The sequence below is a fragment of the Propithecus coquereli genome, unplaced genomic scaffold (genome assembly GCF_000956105.1).
Source record: "Propithecus coquereli isolate 6110/MARCELLA unplaced genomic scaffold, Pcoq_1.0 Scaffold214, whole genome shotgun sequence".
NCBI lineage: Eukaryota > Metazoa > Chordata > Mammalia > Primates > Indriidae > Propithecus > Propithecus coquereli.
Genome location: NW_012146523.1, coordinates 4,932,757 through 4,951,026, shown reverse-complemented (window position 1 = coordinate 4,951,026; position 18,270 = coordinate 4,932,757). Strand labels below are relative to the sequence as shown.

The 18,270-nt window shown below is 34.4% G+C and overlaps 1 protein-coding gene across 1 annotated transcript in view; it reads right to left on the bottom strand.

Annotated features, from left to right (window-relative positions):
- Positions 1-18,270, bottom strand: part of ZCWPW2 (zinc finger, CW type with PWWP domain 2) — an 80,502-nt gene that overhangs the window by 59,438 nt on the left and 2,794 nt on the right. Inside the window, exon 2 of the mRNA XM_012644548.1 lies at positions 17,603-17,762. Within this exon, the coding sequence (XP_012500002.1) occupies positions 17,603-17,762 (160 nt within the window). The remainder of the gene's footprint in view (positions 1-17,602; positions 17,763-18,270) is intronic.

Below are 18,270 nucleotides of genomic sequence, written 5' to 3'. Positions count from 1 at the left end.
TGATTTCAAGTTATAGAATTTTTATTTTGCAAAAGTATATATATCATTAAATCTGTAGCAAGAAAACAGCTGTAAACACTGCTATGTGAAAATGATAGCAAAAATATCATAATATATTGATGAATATAGCACAGGAAGCAAATGAACATTGAGTCAATAGATAATTTTTAAGGCCGGTGCTTATCTAATGTGCTGCTATCTCCCATTGCTCTATCCAAGCTAACTGCTTCAGCTAGGGATGTTAAATAGAACTTGGAGAAATGTACAGGTTTAAATCAGCCATGAAAATAAGCATGTGTTCATTTTCCCTGAGCCTTAAAAAGTCAGGATTGGCCTAAAGGATTTTAAGCAGCAGTATTAATGGATATCAAGACCTGAACCTAAAAGAAGGTTAACATACTTGGATGCTATTTTCTATTCCACATTTGGTTGTTTTTATAGAATATGAGTTTATGGGAAAATATTGATTGTATTTATTATAGACAGATGCTCAGATTATATGTTTAACCGTAGAATCATAAGAGGAGGTAGGAAATCTAAATGAGGAGGATGGTTAAATATGTGATGCAAACTCAGTACTTATTCTGTGAGCTAAATAAAATGGAAAAGAGTTGATAATTCTGAAATTTATCTTCAAAATTAGTTTAACCATCATTGTTTAGGGTTTAGGGATAACGGGTTTCACCTAACATGGACTGGTCCTGATCCCTTTGCAAGAAGATACTTAAAAATAGGGTGGGGGTGAATTAATGAAAAGAAAACAAAAAAAGAAAGGTTAACATATGCAATTGTAGACTTTCAGTTATGTGATTATCAGTTTTGAACTTTACCATTCCCTGATGGAAGAACGTACCTAAAAGTTACTCTATAGGTATTTACTAATTTAAGCACCCTAACATAGAAGACTCATTATAAGGTAATAGTACTCCTAAGGCAATTACTCTGAGGGCAATTTAGTGAGCCTTCTATATTGGCTTAAAAATAATGATCTGACTTATGGTTTTTTAACAGAAAATAAGCACTTTCAGAAAATTGAGAAAGCTATATATTGGGATTTCTTTAAAAATAATATTGCTGTTTCACTGAGAAGTCAATACAAGAAATCTAGGTGATACTTAATACAGTTTTCTTGCAATTGATAATGGGAAAGGTAGCCACCTGTTCCATCCTTTACAAAGTAAGCGAAATTGGTCATATTATTTGGATTTGGACTTTTAACTTCAGTACAAGTTCACAGTTATCTAAATTCATAGAGATGAAGTCTAGAGATGACAGAGGTGAATTCAAGAATTTATTTGGAGCAGCAAACTCAGCATTTATAAATGTAAGTGAATCAGAAAATCAGAATAAAGATAGAGAAAGAAACTGGTTTCATTTGGTTACAAAAAAACATGAAAGATGATATTCCCTGTTCACCTTCCAAATTCCATCAAACAAATCCAAAGTATTCTTGAAGCATTGCTGATACTGGGATCTACCTATTCATTGATCAAGGAGTCAGATTAAGAAGGCTCTGACTTATCTCCTGTTTCAATAGTTTTTAGCACTTATGTTTACACTAAACTAGAAAAACTGCAACAATGCCCTCAATTTAGCCATGTACTGAAAAAAATAAAAAAATAAGATGATCAACTAGCTCCATTTCCCTCAGTTACTGGGAGCACTGTGCTGGTTGATAAAGAACACTAAAATCGTATCATTTTCCACATATGATCTTAGTCAAAATAAAAAGTATTATTCTCCTATGGGAGCGTAGAGGAAGGGATGGGTAAATTCACATCCAATGGGTGCGGTATGTACGGTCTGGGAGGGGCATGCTTGTAGCTCTCACTTGGGCAGTGCAAATGCAATAGGTATAACCCAAACATTTGTACCCCTGTAAAAAATTCTGTAATAAAAATAAATAAATAATTGGTAAATAAAAAAAGAGATATTATTCTCCACTTTATTGTTTTTGGTATATTTTCTAGTACTCCCTCCTATAAATGTGGGGTCCTAGGAAAGGGAAATAAATATTTAACTGTATATTTAACCTCTTACTTCCAATGAATAATAACAAATAACATTTATTGAAAGGTTACTATATGATAAGCACTATGCTAAATGCTTTACATATATTACCTCAGTTAACCCTCACAACAATTTTATGAGGCAGATATCATCATAACTTCCATTTTACAGATGAGGCATCTGGGATTTGTAAAGGTTAAGTGACTCTCTGAGGTCAACTATTATTAAGTAGCAGAGCCAACCCTCAAACCCAAAGAGCCTGATTCTAGAGCCTGTCTCTTTAATCACTATGTTAATCACTATGTTAGTTACATTAACATATGTTAATCACATATGTTAACCACTATGACAAATTTATTCTTTTCCTAATGTATATTATTACAAAAGTTTTCTTGCCAGATTATTCACAAGTAGGTCACAGTTATGGAAATGTTCTAATCCCCTTAACCTTTACCCAGGCCAAAAACCAAAGGATGCTTGGAAAGAAATAAACAAAAAACTTAAGCCAATAATACCAAAATTATAGCAAATTTTGTACCAAATACAGAATGAGTATAATAAAATTTTACTGACAAGTTGGTAGCTGTACAAGATTATTTGCTAGTAGGAACACGGTGTAAGAGTTTTTTGTCTTTGGTTTTTGTTTTCAAATGTATTTTTCCAGTGTGTTGGCTCAATAGATCGTATCCAGTTTTACTTCATTACTCTAAGAGCAAAATGCTGCCTGATGATCTAGTTATAAACTCATTTGCTAATCCTTATTACAGTTTACATTCTTAAAATTTAGATCATAATGAATCTTAGAAGCAAAACACTGTCTCAAATAGATGTTAATCCAGATGCACCGGTCAAATGACCATTGGAAATGCAATTTGAAAATAAGAATTCTGCTTATTCTACTTAGTCTCTAGTCCTACACAGGGGAACATCAAGCAGCAAGTAAAGAGCAAGTCTACCAGAGACTGCCATCATTCAACACATATATAAGAATTAAAAGGTGAAAAATTTCCTCCCTGTAGGTGCAAATGTGGGAAAATATTAAAAAATAAATTAGACTATTGCTTATGTATATGTAAGCTGGCATGGCATACAAACAGAAAATAATTTGCACTTTGGAGTTAGACTTCTTGATTTTAATCATTGAGCTATCATTTAGCAGCTCATTGACCTTGGACTAGACATATAGCCTGAATCTTGGTTTCTTCCATATGTCAAATAGTGATGATGCCTACCTTCATGGGGTTGCTGTAAGACTTTAAATATTTTATGAAAAGGATCTACCTAGTCCTTGGCCTATCATGGACTCAATATTTGATTGTTATAAATATTTGTGGGCTTTTTTATTTACTGGAGTCATCATAGTGCATGTTGACATCAGAGCCCTTTGTTGGAGAACATTTCCTAGACCAAATGTATATTCAATGTATCTATCATCAGTTGGTAATTTCTACTCATATGTTTATCATTATACAGAAAGGAAATCTACTTATTTAATAAACTATAGGATAACAAGTGGTGTTATATCTATTATAGACTGGAGAAATTAGAGTAATGGGATCTTAGTCATTTGGCCAAATTCTGAAGAGTAGTGAAATTTCAGGAATGGACCTTCTAAAGATAGAGGTTACAAAGAATGGTGACATCCTCTGTGCTATCATTAGTGTATGTCAGAATAATCTCAGGGGCTTAATACAACAATGCCTTTATCTCCCTCATATTGCATACCTGTCATGTGTTTGCTGAAGGTAGTCACTCAGGATTCAAACCAACATCTCAAAAATTACCAGTCACTGTGCCACAGGGAAAGAAAGAACTCTGGATGATGTTGCACTAGCTGTTAAGTGGTCAAAGAGGTGACATTCATCACTTTCACTTATAATTCATTGGCCCAATCCCACCATAAGGGTGCCAAATGTGCAATTCTACTTTGTAACAGGAAGGAAGAGACCTAGAAAATTTTGATGGACATTATTAATGACTACCACAATTAGAAAGCAGTATTATTGGTGCTGTAGGGCTCAAGGTTAACAGTATGGCAATGTTCCCTTCTCATCTCCATAGAAAATTTACAGACAAACTTCATGAGTAAATGAAGTTCAATGGGTATATACCCAAATGTCATCTGGTACCCAAAGAAATGGCTGCATATCTGTACAGGCATGTCCTACACACAATGATAAGCAGACCACTAAAATATTTAGCAAAAAATGTCCACTCACATTATCAACAAGAAAACCTAACTTTTACCATAGGAGTGTCTTAGCGTCATGGGTGAACTATTTAATTTTTCTTATAAGAATAGTCTAAGCAATCACTGGTTGCATATACTGCTAGTGAGACTATATTATTTATGCTCAAGAAAATTATAAAAAATTATAATGGCTCTATACAATTTATAAGATATATGATCAACTTACACATGGTATAAACATCAAGTTCAAATTCTGAATCAACTTTATCAGTAATATCTACAAATTATGAATAATGTTGAGTGACAAGAATGATCTCAGTTCAGTTAAACTGATTGCTATTGGGTAAGACATGTAAGCCAATGGCAGTAAGCACAATTTCCAGGCAAATGAAAGTGAAAGACTAACAAAAGAAGTGCACAAAAGAAAGGCAACAGAAAACCATAAGCAATAACTGAAGTTGGATTACTCCACTAGTAGGGATAAAACCAACAAAATTTGGATACTTCAGATTGAGAAAAGCTTAATCAGTAGTCCTCTCCCTGGGCTGCACATTGGATTCATTTGTGGAATTTAAAAATACTGATGCCTGACCCCACTCTAAGAGATTCTAATTTAATTGATTCAGTACAGTGGAGTTGAGGTATTTTTGTGTTGTTGTTGTTGTTGTTTTATAAAGTGTCTTAATGCACAGCCAGGCTTGAGAAACACTAAACTAAATCATGTAGTCTATCAAGCTAAAACATAAACTTTTAAATCATGGGTTCACAGATACGTATATAGTAAATATAAAATAAGAACCATTTGCACTAATGGAGAAAAATATACACAGAGCCCTGTAGCACATGTTCATGTTTCTTTATCTAATTATCAGAGTGATGTGGATTGTAAATATATAATTTTTCTAATTTTTTATTGTGATAAAACACATAACACAAAATTTGCCATCTTAATCATTTTTAAAGTATACAGTTCAATGGTATTAAATACATTCGTAATGTTGTACAACCATCACCACCATCCATCTCCATAACTATTTTCATCTTGGAAACTGAAATTCTGTACCCATTAAACAATAACTTACCATTCTCCCCTTCCCTTAGCCCCTGATGACACCAGTCTACTTTATGTCTCTATGATTTTGACTATTCTGATTACATCACATAAGTAGAATCATAAAGTGTTCGTCTTTTTGTCACTGGCTTATTTCACTTAGCATAATATCTTCAAGATTCATCCATGTTGTAGTATATGTCAGAATTTCCTTCCTATTTAAGGCTGCATAATATGCCATTCTTTGTATATGCCACAAGTTGTTATCCTGTTTTCTCCTGAAATTTTTATAGTTTTAGGTCTTACATTTAGGTCTTTGATCTATTTTGAGTTAATTTTTGTATATAGTATTAGGTAAGGGTCCAGCTCCATTCTTATGCATGTGAATATCCAGGTTTACCAACACCATTTGGTGAAAAGATTGTCCTTTCTCCATTAAATGGGCTTGGCACTTTTGTCAAGAATCATTTGGCTATTTATGTGAGGATTTATTTCTGGGCTCTTTATTCTATTCCACTTGTCTATACACTTCTCTATGCCACTACTAAACTGTTGATTACTGTAGTTTTGTAGTAAGTTTTGAAATCATTAAATGTGAATTCTCCAGCTTTGTTCTTCTTTTTTCAAGATTGTTTTGTCTATCCAGCGTCCCTTGAGATTCCATATAAGTTTAGGATGGGTTTTTCTATTTCTGCAAAAATCATTATTAGGATTTTAAAAGGAATTCCACTGAATATATGTAGATTGCTTTGGGTAGTATCGACATCTTAACAATGTTAAGTCTTCCCAATACTATGGAATAATATATGTTTTCTAGGTACCAGGTCTTCTTTGTAAACTTCAGCTGTGAATCCATCTGGTCCAAGGCTTTTTTGTTGTTGTTGGGAGGATTTTATTATATAGATTTACATAGACTTGACAAAACAAAAAGTTGGTTCTTTGAAAAGATAAAAAAACAAAAATTGACAGACCTATTGCTAGATTAACTAAGAACAGAAGAGAAACGACCCAAATAAGCTCAATCAGAAATAAAAAGGTGACATTACAACTGATACCACAGAAATACAAAACCTCATCCATGAATACTACGTAAATCTCTATGAACATAACCTAGAGAACATAGAAGAAATGGACAAGTTCTTGGAAACATACAACCTCCCAAGACTCAACCAAGAAGACATAGAACTCCTGAACAAACCACTAGCAATCACTGAGATCAAAACAGTAATAAAAAAAATTTACAACAACAACAAAGAAAACCCTGGACCAGATAGATTCACAGCTGAATTCCATCAGACCTACAAAGACTTGGTACCCACAATACAAAAATTATTCTCCAATACTAAGAAGGAATGACTCCTCCCCAATTCATCCTATGAAGCCAGTATCACCTTGATACCAAAGTCAGGAAGGGATATATCAATAAAAGGAAACTACAGACCAATATCCCTTATGAATGTAGATATAAAAATCTTCAATAAAATACTAGCAAGCCAAATTCAACAGCACATCAGAAAAATAATCCACCAGGACCAAGTGAGCGTCATTCCAGGGATGCAAGGATGGTTCAACATATGTAAATCAATAAATATAATTCACCACATAAACAAAAACAAAAACAAAGACCATATGATCATTTCACTAGATGTAGAAAAAGCATTTGACAAAATCCAGCACTATTTCATGATAAAAACACTCAACAAACTGGGCATAGAAAAAAGATTTCTCAGAATTATAAAATCCATATATGACAAACCCACAGCCAACATCATACTGAATGGGGAAAGTCGAAAGCATTCCCCCAAAGAGCGAGAACAAGACAAGGATGTCCACTGTCACCACTGATATTCAATATAGTGCTGGAAGCCCTAGCCAGGGCAATCAGGCAAGAAAAGAAATTAAGGATATCCAAATTGCAAAAGAAGAGGTCAAACTATCACTCTTTGGTGATGATATGATCTGTATCCAGAAAAACGAAAAGATTCCACCAAGAGTCTCCTGGAATTGATAAATAAATTCATCAAAGTCTCAGGACATAAAATCAATGTACATAAATCAGTAGCATTTCTATATACTAATAACAATCAAGCCGAGAGTCAAGTCAAAGACTCGATATCATTCACGATAGCTACAAAGAAAATAAAATGTGTAGGAATATACTTAACAAAGAAGATGAAATATCTCTAAGAGGAGAAGTACAAAACTCTGAGAAAGGAAATTTCAGGGGATACAAACAAAGAGAAAAATACATCATACTCATAGATAGGTAGAATCAACATTGTTAAAACGTCCATACTACCAAAAGTGATTTAAAAATTCAATGCAATCCCCATGAAGTTACCAAAGTCATATTTCACAGATCTACAAAAAAAAAATAATTATATGCTTTGTTTGGAATCAGAAAAGAGCCCAAATAGCCAAAGCAATCTTAAGCTAAAAGAACAAATCTGAAGGTATCACATTACCAGACTTCAAACTATACTACAAGCCTATAGTAACCAAAACAGCATGGTGGTATTGGGACAAAAATAGAGACACATACCAATGGAACAGAACAGAGAACCCAGACATACAACCATCTACCTACAACCAACTGATTTTTGACAAAGCAAAGAATAACATACACTGGGGCAAAGAAGCCCTATTTAATAAATGGGGCCAGGAAAATTGGATAGCAACATGCAGAGGAATGAAACAAGATCCCTACCTTTCACCACTCACAAAAATTAATTCAAGATGGATAAAAGATTTACATCTAAGAGATGAAACCACAAGAATTGTAGAGGAAAATGTAGGAAAACCTCTTCTAGATATCAGCCTTGGCAAAGAATTTACGAAAAAGACCCCAATGGCAATCATGGCAACAGTGAAAATTAATAAATGGGGTTTGATTAACTAAAAAGTTTCTGTACAGATAAGGAAACAATCAACAGAGCAAATGGACAACCTACAGAATAGGAGAAAACATTCACAAGCTACAAATCTGATAAAGGCCTAATAACCAGAATCTACAAAGAACTCAAGTAAATCAAAAAAAAAAAAAAAAAAAAACCCTATTAAAAAATGGGCAAAAGACATGAATTGATACTTCTCAAAAGAAGAAACCCAAATGGCCAAGAAACATGGAAAAATGCTCAACGTCACTAATCGTAAGAGAAATGCAAATTAAAACCACAATGGGCTATCACCTTACCCCAGTTAGAATGGCTTTTATTAAAAAGTCTAAAAACAATAGATGCTGGTGTGCATGCAGAGAGAAAGGAACACTTATACACTGTTAGTGGAACTGCAAATTAGTTCAACCTCTATGGAAAACAGTATGGATATTCCTCAAAGTACTAAAAGTAGACCTACTATTTGATCTAGCAATTTCACTACTGGGTATTTACCCAAAAGAAAAGAAGTCACTTTATCAAAAAGACACCTGCACTAGAATATTTATTGCAGCAAAATTCACAATTGTGAAGATGTGAAATCAAGTCAGGTGCTCATCAATACATGAGTGGATTGATAAAATGTGGTATATGTACAGCATGGAGTACTACTCGGCCATAAAAAAGATAAATTAACACCCTTTGCAACAATCTGGATGGAACTGGAGACCATTCTCCTTAGTGAAGTATCCAAGAATGGAAAAACAAACACCACATGTACTCACTATTGGAACTAACCAGTGAGCACAGAAGTACACAGAGGAAAGTAAAACTCAGTGGAAAGCCACTCATGGGAGAGGGGAGAGGAGAATAAACCAACCTAATGGGTACTATGAACACTATTTGGGTGACAGTCACACTATATCCAGGACTCAAGCATTACAAAAATGATCCATGTTACCTAAAACATTTGTACCCCCTTAATATTTTGAAAGAAAAAAAAGGGATGAAGCCTAGAGTAGGGGATGCAGCTTCCAGTCCTAGCTCTGCCTTTCTTGGATGTGTAACTTCAAGAAAGTTGCCCACTCTTCTGAGCCTCTCTGCCTCATCTGAAAAACAGGAATAATAACAGTACATTTCTTATTTATCACTAAGAATCCAACAAAATGCATATCCATGATAAAAAAAAAATATTAGGTCATCCAATTCATGAACATGAGACATGTTTCCATTTATTTATATCTTCTTTATTTCAGCAGTGTTATATAGTTTTCATTGTACAAGTTAGTGAATTTCTAAGGATTTTATTCTTTTTAATATTACCGTAAATGAAATTGTTTTCATAATTTCCTTTTTTCATTGTTTATTGTTAGTGTATAGAAACGTAACTGATGCTTGTGTATTCACTTACATTCTGCTACTTTGCTGAATTCGTTTATTAGTTCTAACAGTTTTTTGTGATATCTTTATAGGGTTTTCTCATACAAGATCACATCACCTGCAAACAGAGATAATTTTCTTCCTTCTTTTCAATGTGAATGTCTTTTTTTCCCCCCCACCAAATTACTCTGGCTATAACTTCTAGGACCATATTATATTAAAATGATAAAAGTGGGTATCCTTGCCTGGTTCCTAATCTTAGAGGAAAAGCTTTCAGTTTGATCATTGAGTATCAAGTTTGCTATGGGTTTTTCATATATGACTTTTATAATGTTGAGGTAATCTCCTTCTATTCCCAGTTTGTTGAGTGTTTTTATCATGAAACAGTGTTGAATCTTGTCAAATGCTCTTTCTACATCAATTGAGCTAATCATGTTTTTTTGCCCGCATTCTGTTAATACGGTGTATTTCATTAAGTGATTTTTGTATATTGAGGCATCCTTGCATTCCAAGAATGAATCCTACTTGGTCACAATGCATAATCTTTTTAATATGCTCCTGATTTAGGTTTGCTAGTACTATGTTGAGGGGTTTTTTTTTGCACTGATGTTAATAAAGGATAATGTCTGTAGTTTTCTTTCCTTGTACTGTTTTTATCTGGCTTTGGTATCGGAATAATGCTGGTCTTATATAATGAATTAGGAACTGTTCCTTCTTGTTCAGTTTTTTTGGAAAAGTTTGAAAGATTGATATTAGTTCTTTAAATATTTAGTAGAATTTACCAGGGGACCCATGATATCTGGGGCTTTTTATTGTTGAGAGATTTCTGATTACTGATTCAATCTCATCACTAGTTATAGGTCTACTCAGATTTTCTAATTCTTCATGATTTAGTATTGATAGATTTTCTGTTTCTAGGAATTTGTCCATTTGATCTAGGTTCTCTGATTTTTTTGGTGTACAACTGTTCATAGTACTCTCTCATAATCATTTTTATACATGTGTGTTTGGTAGTAATGTTCAAGATATCATTTCTAATTTTTGTAATTTGAGTATTCTCTCTTTTTTTCTTAATCCATCTAGGTAAAAGTTTGTCAATTTTATTGATCTTTTCAATGAACAAACTTCTGGTATCATTGATATTCTCTATTGCTTTTCTATTCTATATTTTATTTATCTCTGCTCTAATTTTTATTATTTCCTTCCTCCTGGTAGCTTTGGATTTAGTTTGTTCTTTTTTCCTAGTTCCTTAATTTGTAAAGTTAGGCTGTTGATTTATTTCTTATTTTTAAATATGTGTTCATAGGTATAAATATCCCCTTTAGTACTGATTTCATTGCATACTATACATTATAGCATGCTGTGTTTTCTCCATTGGTCTTTTTTTTTGTTTTTGTTTTTGTTTTCTTTTTTCTTTAGACAGAGTCTCACTGTGTTGCCCGGCTAGAGTGCCATGGTGTCAGCCTAGCTCACAGCAACATCAAACTCCTGGGCTCAAGCGATCCTTCTGCTTCAGGCTCCTGAGTAGCTGGGATTACAGGCATGCACCACCATGCCTGGCTAATTTTTTTTTATATATATTTGTAGTTGTCCAGCTAATTTTCTTTCTATTTTTAGTAGAGATGGGGTTTCATTCTTGCTCAGGCTGGGCTGGAACTCCTGAGCTCAGCCTCAGCCTCCCAGAGTCCTAGGATTACAGGTGTGAGCCACTGTGCCTGGCCTCCATTGGTCGTTTAGGATTATGTTTAATTAAACAAATTTGTAAAATTTCCAGATTTACTTCTGTCATTATTTCTAATTTCATCCCATCATGGTCAGAGAAGATACTCTGCAGGATATCCATCTTTTAAAATCTATTTGGAATTCCTTTGTGACCCAATATGTGGTCTATCCTGGAAAGTTTCCCATTTGCACTTGAGGAAAATGTGTATACTTTTCTCCTTGAGTAGAGTGTTCTGCATATGTCCATTATATCTAGTCAGTTTACCATTGGTTATCTGATGATTCCTTACTTATCTTTTGTCTGGTTTTCTATTTATTATTCAGAGTGGGGTATTGAAGTCTCAAGATATTATTGTAGAACTGTCTATTTCTCCCTTTAATTCTTCAAAGTTTTGCTTCATATGTTTTAATGGTCTGTTAATAGGTACGTAAATGTTTATAATTATTATATATTCTTGTTGTGTTGTACCTTTTATTAATGTCCTTCTTTGTCTCGTGTAACCTTTAAGTTTATCTTGCCTAATATTAATATAGCCATACCTGCCCTCTTTTGGTTACTATTTGTATAGAATATTGTTTCTCAATATTGTTTCTTTTCGCTTTCAATCTATTAATGTCTTTAGATCTAAAGTGAGCCTTCTTAGACAGCAGATATGTTTTTTAATTCATTATACCAATCTCTATCTTTTGATTGGAGAATTTAATCCATTTACATTTAATGTGATTACTGATAAGGAGGGACTTAATTCTGTCATTTTGCTATTTGTTTTCTATAGGCCTTATAGCTTTCTGGTCCCTCATTTCCTGTATTACAGTATAGTTTTGTGTTTAGTTGATTTTTTATAGTGAAACATAAATTCATTTCTCATTTCCTCTGGTATATACTCTATAGCTATTTTCTTTCTCATTAACATAGGAATTACATTTAACATCCTAAAGTTATAACACTTTAATTTAAATTTATACCATCTTATCTTCCACAACATGCAAAAATTCTGCTCCTATAAATAGTTCCATCCCCACCCCATCAGCTGTTGATGTCACAAAATTATATCTTTATACATTGTTTGCCCAAAAATATAAACTAATAATTCTTTGAAGTGCATTAGTCTCTTAAGTTACGTAGAAAACAAAATGTGGAGTTACAAACCAAAGCTACAATCATACTAGCATTTAGATTAATAATGTTTTTTAAAAAAATTAGTCTCTTAAAGAATGTAGAATACAAAAAGTGGAGTTACAATTGTTGTTACAATAATACTAGTTTTTATATTTGCCATGTATTTACCTTTATTTCTTCATACAGCTTCAAGACATGATCTAGTGCCCCTTCATTTCATCCTGCAGGATTCCCTTGAGCATTTCATGCAGGGTAGGTTTAGTGGTAATGAACTCCCTCAGCTTTTGTTTATCTGAGAATATCTTAATTTCTCTCTCACTTTTGAGGGACAGTTTTGCAAGATATAGGTCTAGTTGATGGTGCTCCATCGGTCCCTTAGGCTCTGTTCACTTTTCTTTAACTTTTTATTTTTTGTTTCTCAGACTCAATAATTTCATTTTTCTATCTTTAAGTTTGCTGGTCTTTTTTCTGCCTGCTTAAAATCTGCCTTTGAATCTCTATAGTGAATTTTGCATTTCAGTCATTCTAATTTTCTATTCTAGAATTTCTTTTTGATTTCCTTTTAGGTTTTTACCTCCTCATTGATATTTTCATTTTGTTCACACATCACTTTCTTGACTCTCTACATTTTCCTTTAGTTCTTTGAGCACCTTTAAGATAGCTGCTCTGTTGATTTTCTTCAGTTCTATATAGATTCTTGTTATCAGCCCTTTATTGGATGTGTAGAAAGCAAATATTTTCTCCCATTCTGTAGGCTGTCTATTCACTCTAATGACAGTTTCCTTGGCTGTGCAGAAGCTTTTTAATTTGATCAGGTCCCATTTGTTTATTTTTGTTGCTGCCGTGATTACTTTGGTGGTCTTCTTCACAAATTCTTTACCTAGGCCGATGTCTAAAAGAGTCTTCCCCACATTTTCTTCTAGAATTCTTAAGGTTTCACACCTTAGGTTTAAGTCTGTTATCCAATGTGAGTTGATTTTTGTGAGAGGTGCTCGTGTGACTGCAAGTTAGTACAACCCCTGTGGAAAGTAATTTGGAGATACTGCAAAGAGCTAAAAATAGAAATATCATTGATCCAGCAATCCCGCTACTAGGAATCTATCCAAAGGCAAAAAAGACGTTCTATAACAAAGACATCTGCACTCGAATGTTTACAGCAGCACAATTTACAATTGCAAAGATATGGAAACAACCCAAATGTCCATCAATACGTGAGTGGATTAATAAAATGTGGTATATGTATACCATGGAATACTATACAACTACAAAAAACTATGATGATCTAGCACCTCTTATATTATGCTGGATAGAGACTGAGCCCATCCTTCAAAGTGAGATATCACAAGGATGGAAAAACATGTACCACATGTACTCACTATTAAACTGGTACTAATTGATCAACACTAAGGTGCTCACATAGTAGTAATACTCACTGGGTGCCGGTCAGGTTGGGGGGTGGAAGAGTAGGGGGTAGAGGATGTGGGAGGATAAACCCACAGCTAATGGAAACAGGGCACACTGTATGGGGGCACACTGTATGGGGGAAGGACATGCTTATAGCCCTGGCTTGAGAGAGGCAAACGCATTTCATGTAACCAAAATGTTTGTATCCCCGTAATATCCTGGATTTTAAAAAGGAAAAGAAGGCCGGGCGCAGTGGCTCATGCCTGTAATCCTAGCACTCTGGGAGGCCGAGGCGGGTGGATCGCTCAAGGCCAGGAGTTCGAGACCAGCCTGAGCAAGAGCGAGACCCCCGTCTCTACCAAAAAATAGAAAGAAATGATCTGGACAACTAAAATTTATAGAAAAAATTAGCCAGGCATGGTGGTGCATGCCTGTAGTCCCAGCTACTTGGGAGGCTGAGGCAGGAGGATCGCTTGAGCCCAGGAGTTTGAGGTTGCTGTGAGCTAGGCTGACGCCACGGCACTCACTCTAGCCCGGGCAACAAAGCGAGACTCTTGTCTCGGGGAAAAAAAAAAAAAAAAAAGGAAAAGAAAAAAAAAGATAGCTGCTTTGAAGTCTTTTTCTGGTAGATCTGCCATCAGGTCTTTCTCAAGGACAATTCCTGTTGATTTATTTTTTTTCCTTTGAATGGGCCATACTTACTTATTTCTCTATACATCTTATGGATTTTTGTTGAAAAATGTGCATTTGAGTCAAATAATATGGTAACTTTGGAAATCAGATTTTTCCCCTTCCCCAGAATTTGTTAATTTTTTTTTTATATATATTGTTAGGGATTTTTTGATTGTTGCAGGCTATCTTTGTGCCAAAGGTCACCCTAAGGTGTACCTTCAGGTCTTTTCAGGTCTTACTGAACCTGTACATTTCTCTCTGTCTGTACAGTCTCTTTCTACTTTTCCCTGTATATACAGTTGCCTTCAAATGTCCTAATGTTTAATGTCTGGCTCCCAAAAGGGGAAAAAGAGAAAAATGAAGGGGTATATTGAAAGAGTGCCAGCCCTTTAAATACACTTCAGCTGGGGTCTGGGGGTGTGTGTGAAATAACAATGGCTGCCCTGCTCATTGTCTACACCTATGTGATTATAAGCAGCAATTAGCAATAAGAACACAGATCCCTAATATTTGGAGGACTGGGATCTTTTTGCCCTCCCCAGCTCCTGCAAGTTATGTGCAAACCACTCCAGGAACACATACACAGCTGCCTGCCACACGGCTTAGGGTGGGGCAGTAGCTGCTACTGAGATAAGAGCTGAAGTTGACAGAAATTAACCACAATATACAATTCAAGCCTTCCCCTGGAAGTTGAAAGCAATGAATAGACTCCAGTGTTCCAAAACAGTTATTTTAGGTTCTGCCAGATTGTTGTTTAGGTGGGGAAACATTCTTGGTCCTTATTAATTTACCATCTTCCCAGAATCCTCTCTCTGAATACTGTTAAGAAAATATAGGTTTCTTTATTGGGGGTGGGAGATTATAGCTATCTTTATAGCTACTGATTAAAAAATAAAATAGGCAAATAAACATTATAAATCTACATCCTAAATATTGCTTTCAACTTTTTTTCTAAAGTATATCTCAGTGTATCAATAAGTAGTTCTATTTATCAGGAGAGAACACTATCATCTGTATGATTAGACAGTGACTGAGTACTGTTGTGCTGTCAACAATAAAATAAAGTCAGTGGTCCCATAAACATCTTAACCTTTGATTATTAAACTGACTATCAAAACTCTAGACAGGCTGGGCACGGTGGCTCATGCCTGTAATCCTAGCACTCTGGGAGGCCAAGGCGGGCGGATTGTTTGAGCTCAGGAGTACGAAACCAGCCTGAGCAAGAGTGAGACCCCGTCTTTACTAAAAATAGAAAGAAATTAGCTGGACAACTAAAAATATATAGAAAAAATTAGCCGGGCATGGTGGCACATGCCTGTAGTCCCAGCTACTTGGGAGGCCGAGGCAGAAGGATTGCTTGAGCCCAGGAGTTTGAGGTTGCTGTGAACTAGGATGACACCACGGCACTCTAGCCCGGGCAACACAGTGAGACTCTGTCTCAAAAAAAAAAAAAAAAAAACTCTAGACAAACATGATTGAACTGAAAGATAATAATTAAAATTTTCATAATATAAAACTTAAAAATATTCAATTTTCTCACAAATGCATATAATGAGGGTGTGTCTGTCTAGGTGAGCTTATTTCTCTTCTACCTTAACATAGCACTGCAAAATATATGCAGAGTCCATATTCAGTGAAAGTCCAGAAATATTATTTAACTAGTTGTTAAACTAAGCTTACACAAATTAGGAGAAAATTATGTTGACATAGTGTATGAAGTAAGATTTAGTCAGCTATAGCTGGTGAGAATTATACATGCCTGCTATTCTTCACCCAGTTTTAGAAAAAGGGATCAATTTGTACAATTTACATCTATCTTCCACTTCCTCTAGAAAAAATTTAAGAATGTCTACATTGTTTACTATACATTAATTTTGGTGTAAGTGGTCTTTTTTCCTGGAGGCAGGCAGTGTGCATTGGATCAATGTGGCACAGTGTAGAGATAGCATTTGTGGATATAGGAGCTCCGGAGCAGAGACGACCATAAAAGATGAAATACCTGGGAAGTTTAGGCATTAGAACTGTAGGTTGGAGTCAATAGTATCTCCACGTCCAAGGGACAGGGAAATCTCAGCTATCCTTAGTAAGAGTAAGGTCAACTTCATGAGCAACTGGAAGGTTTCCCCATCCTTTAGAAAGGAGGAGGGGAGCACAGAAGGAATACTTCCTGTCTTCTGGTAGTTGCCGGCAGGAGTGTCTAGAAGTACATCCAAAACATCAGAGAAGAGAAGATGCCTCATATTAAGACAACTGGGTCACAACTACCACGAAATGGATTTATGTGGTGGTATTCCATGCTTAAATAATTTTACTAAAACAGCCCTCCCTTCTATTTTCAAGTTGAATAATACAAAATACTATATATTTCAAAGGTATAGTAAAAACCACATTTTAAAATACTTCAAATTTCCGCAGGTTTAATTTTACTGTGGATAAAAATGCATGCTTTAAAGATATATACACTTATATGTATATCTAAATATGTATATGTTTTACCATAAAAGAGAAACAATCCAAATTGGGTCAATGTATATACATTTCTGATATCTACTTTCTATAAGGTTTCTAATAAAAGCATGATTTGTAGATGAAAAGTTTCAATATTAGATTATAAACACAAATCACTGAATTGATTTATACTTATTAAACCAAATCCTTGGAAATAGGTTCAGTTCATCTATTCTCATCAATCTGAGAAGCCAGTCTATTCATTAATTGTAGTGTGGGATTTAAAGTTTCAAAAAATTCAAAAAGATACTAAAGGAGTTAGTATAATAAAATATTCCATTTGAAATTTGAAAAGCTGGTTGCATTCCATAATTAATTTTCCCTGTGAGCTAGGGCTACAACTTAAGAGTCTTCTCAAGAGAATTAAAAAATTACCAAATTACAATTTTAAAATTGTTTCAAAAGGCAATTATGTAAAGTCTTCAATTGGTTTTTATTATATTGCCATTAGGAAAATAAAATTTAAAACCCCTACAGATATTTAATATCCATATTTTCTGTGAAAATTTCTTTAAAAATACAAATATTTAAATTTAACCAAATAGTATACATTATTTTGTTTACATGAATCTAAAAGTAAATAATTATATATCTTTTAGGATCTGAGATAAAAATGAACATAATTAAAAACAAGTGCAATAAGAATAAAGTTTTGATGTTACTGTACCTACCTTTAATGTGATACTATAATGTCCAACAAATGTTGCATTTATCCATGATCTTGAATGGGGATCACCCAGGAATTCTATGTGATACCATTCAACATTTCCATCCAGGTCATAGGTCACATATTTCCCTTTAAAAGGATCAGGGCAAAGTATCCCCGGCCAACTTTCAAAAGAAAATATTTTTAATTATTTTGATGCTTTACAAAAGGCAGAAAACACATTCATCACAATCATATATTAAACTTCCTCTTTTGAATTTTGATGACTTTTTTCATAAAACATAAACATATTCCTACATATCTCTTAAAAGTGGGATGTTCATTTGATACAAGTAATAAGTTGCATTTTTGTAGCTATAGAAAGCTTTGAAATAGTCACAAATTTAACTCAGATAAGATATAAGAGGGAAGAAATATAAAGCAAAAAAATGATCTGATCTCTAGGGTCAATAAGAGACAGTTAGGCACTACTGATAGGAAAGATAAGAGAAAAAAAGATTCACTAGATTCATGGAAGAGTTGAATTAACTCTAACCAACCAGAATGATTAATTACCAAAATGTTAATCCACTGGCACAGCTTCTCATGGAGTGGGAAAGAGGTAGGGTTTCCTGAGCCAGGGTTGCCAAAGGAGTACTGGTAGCTCAGGCTGTGATAACACTGTGGAGTAAA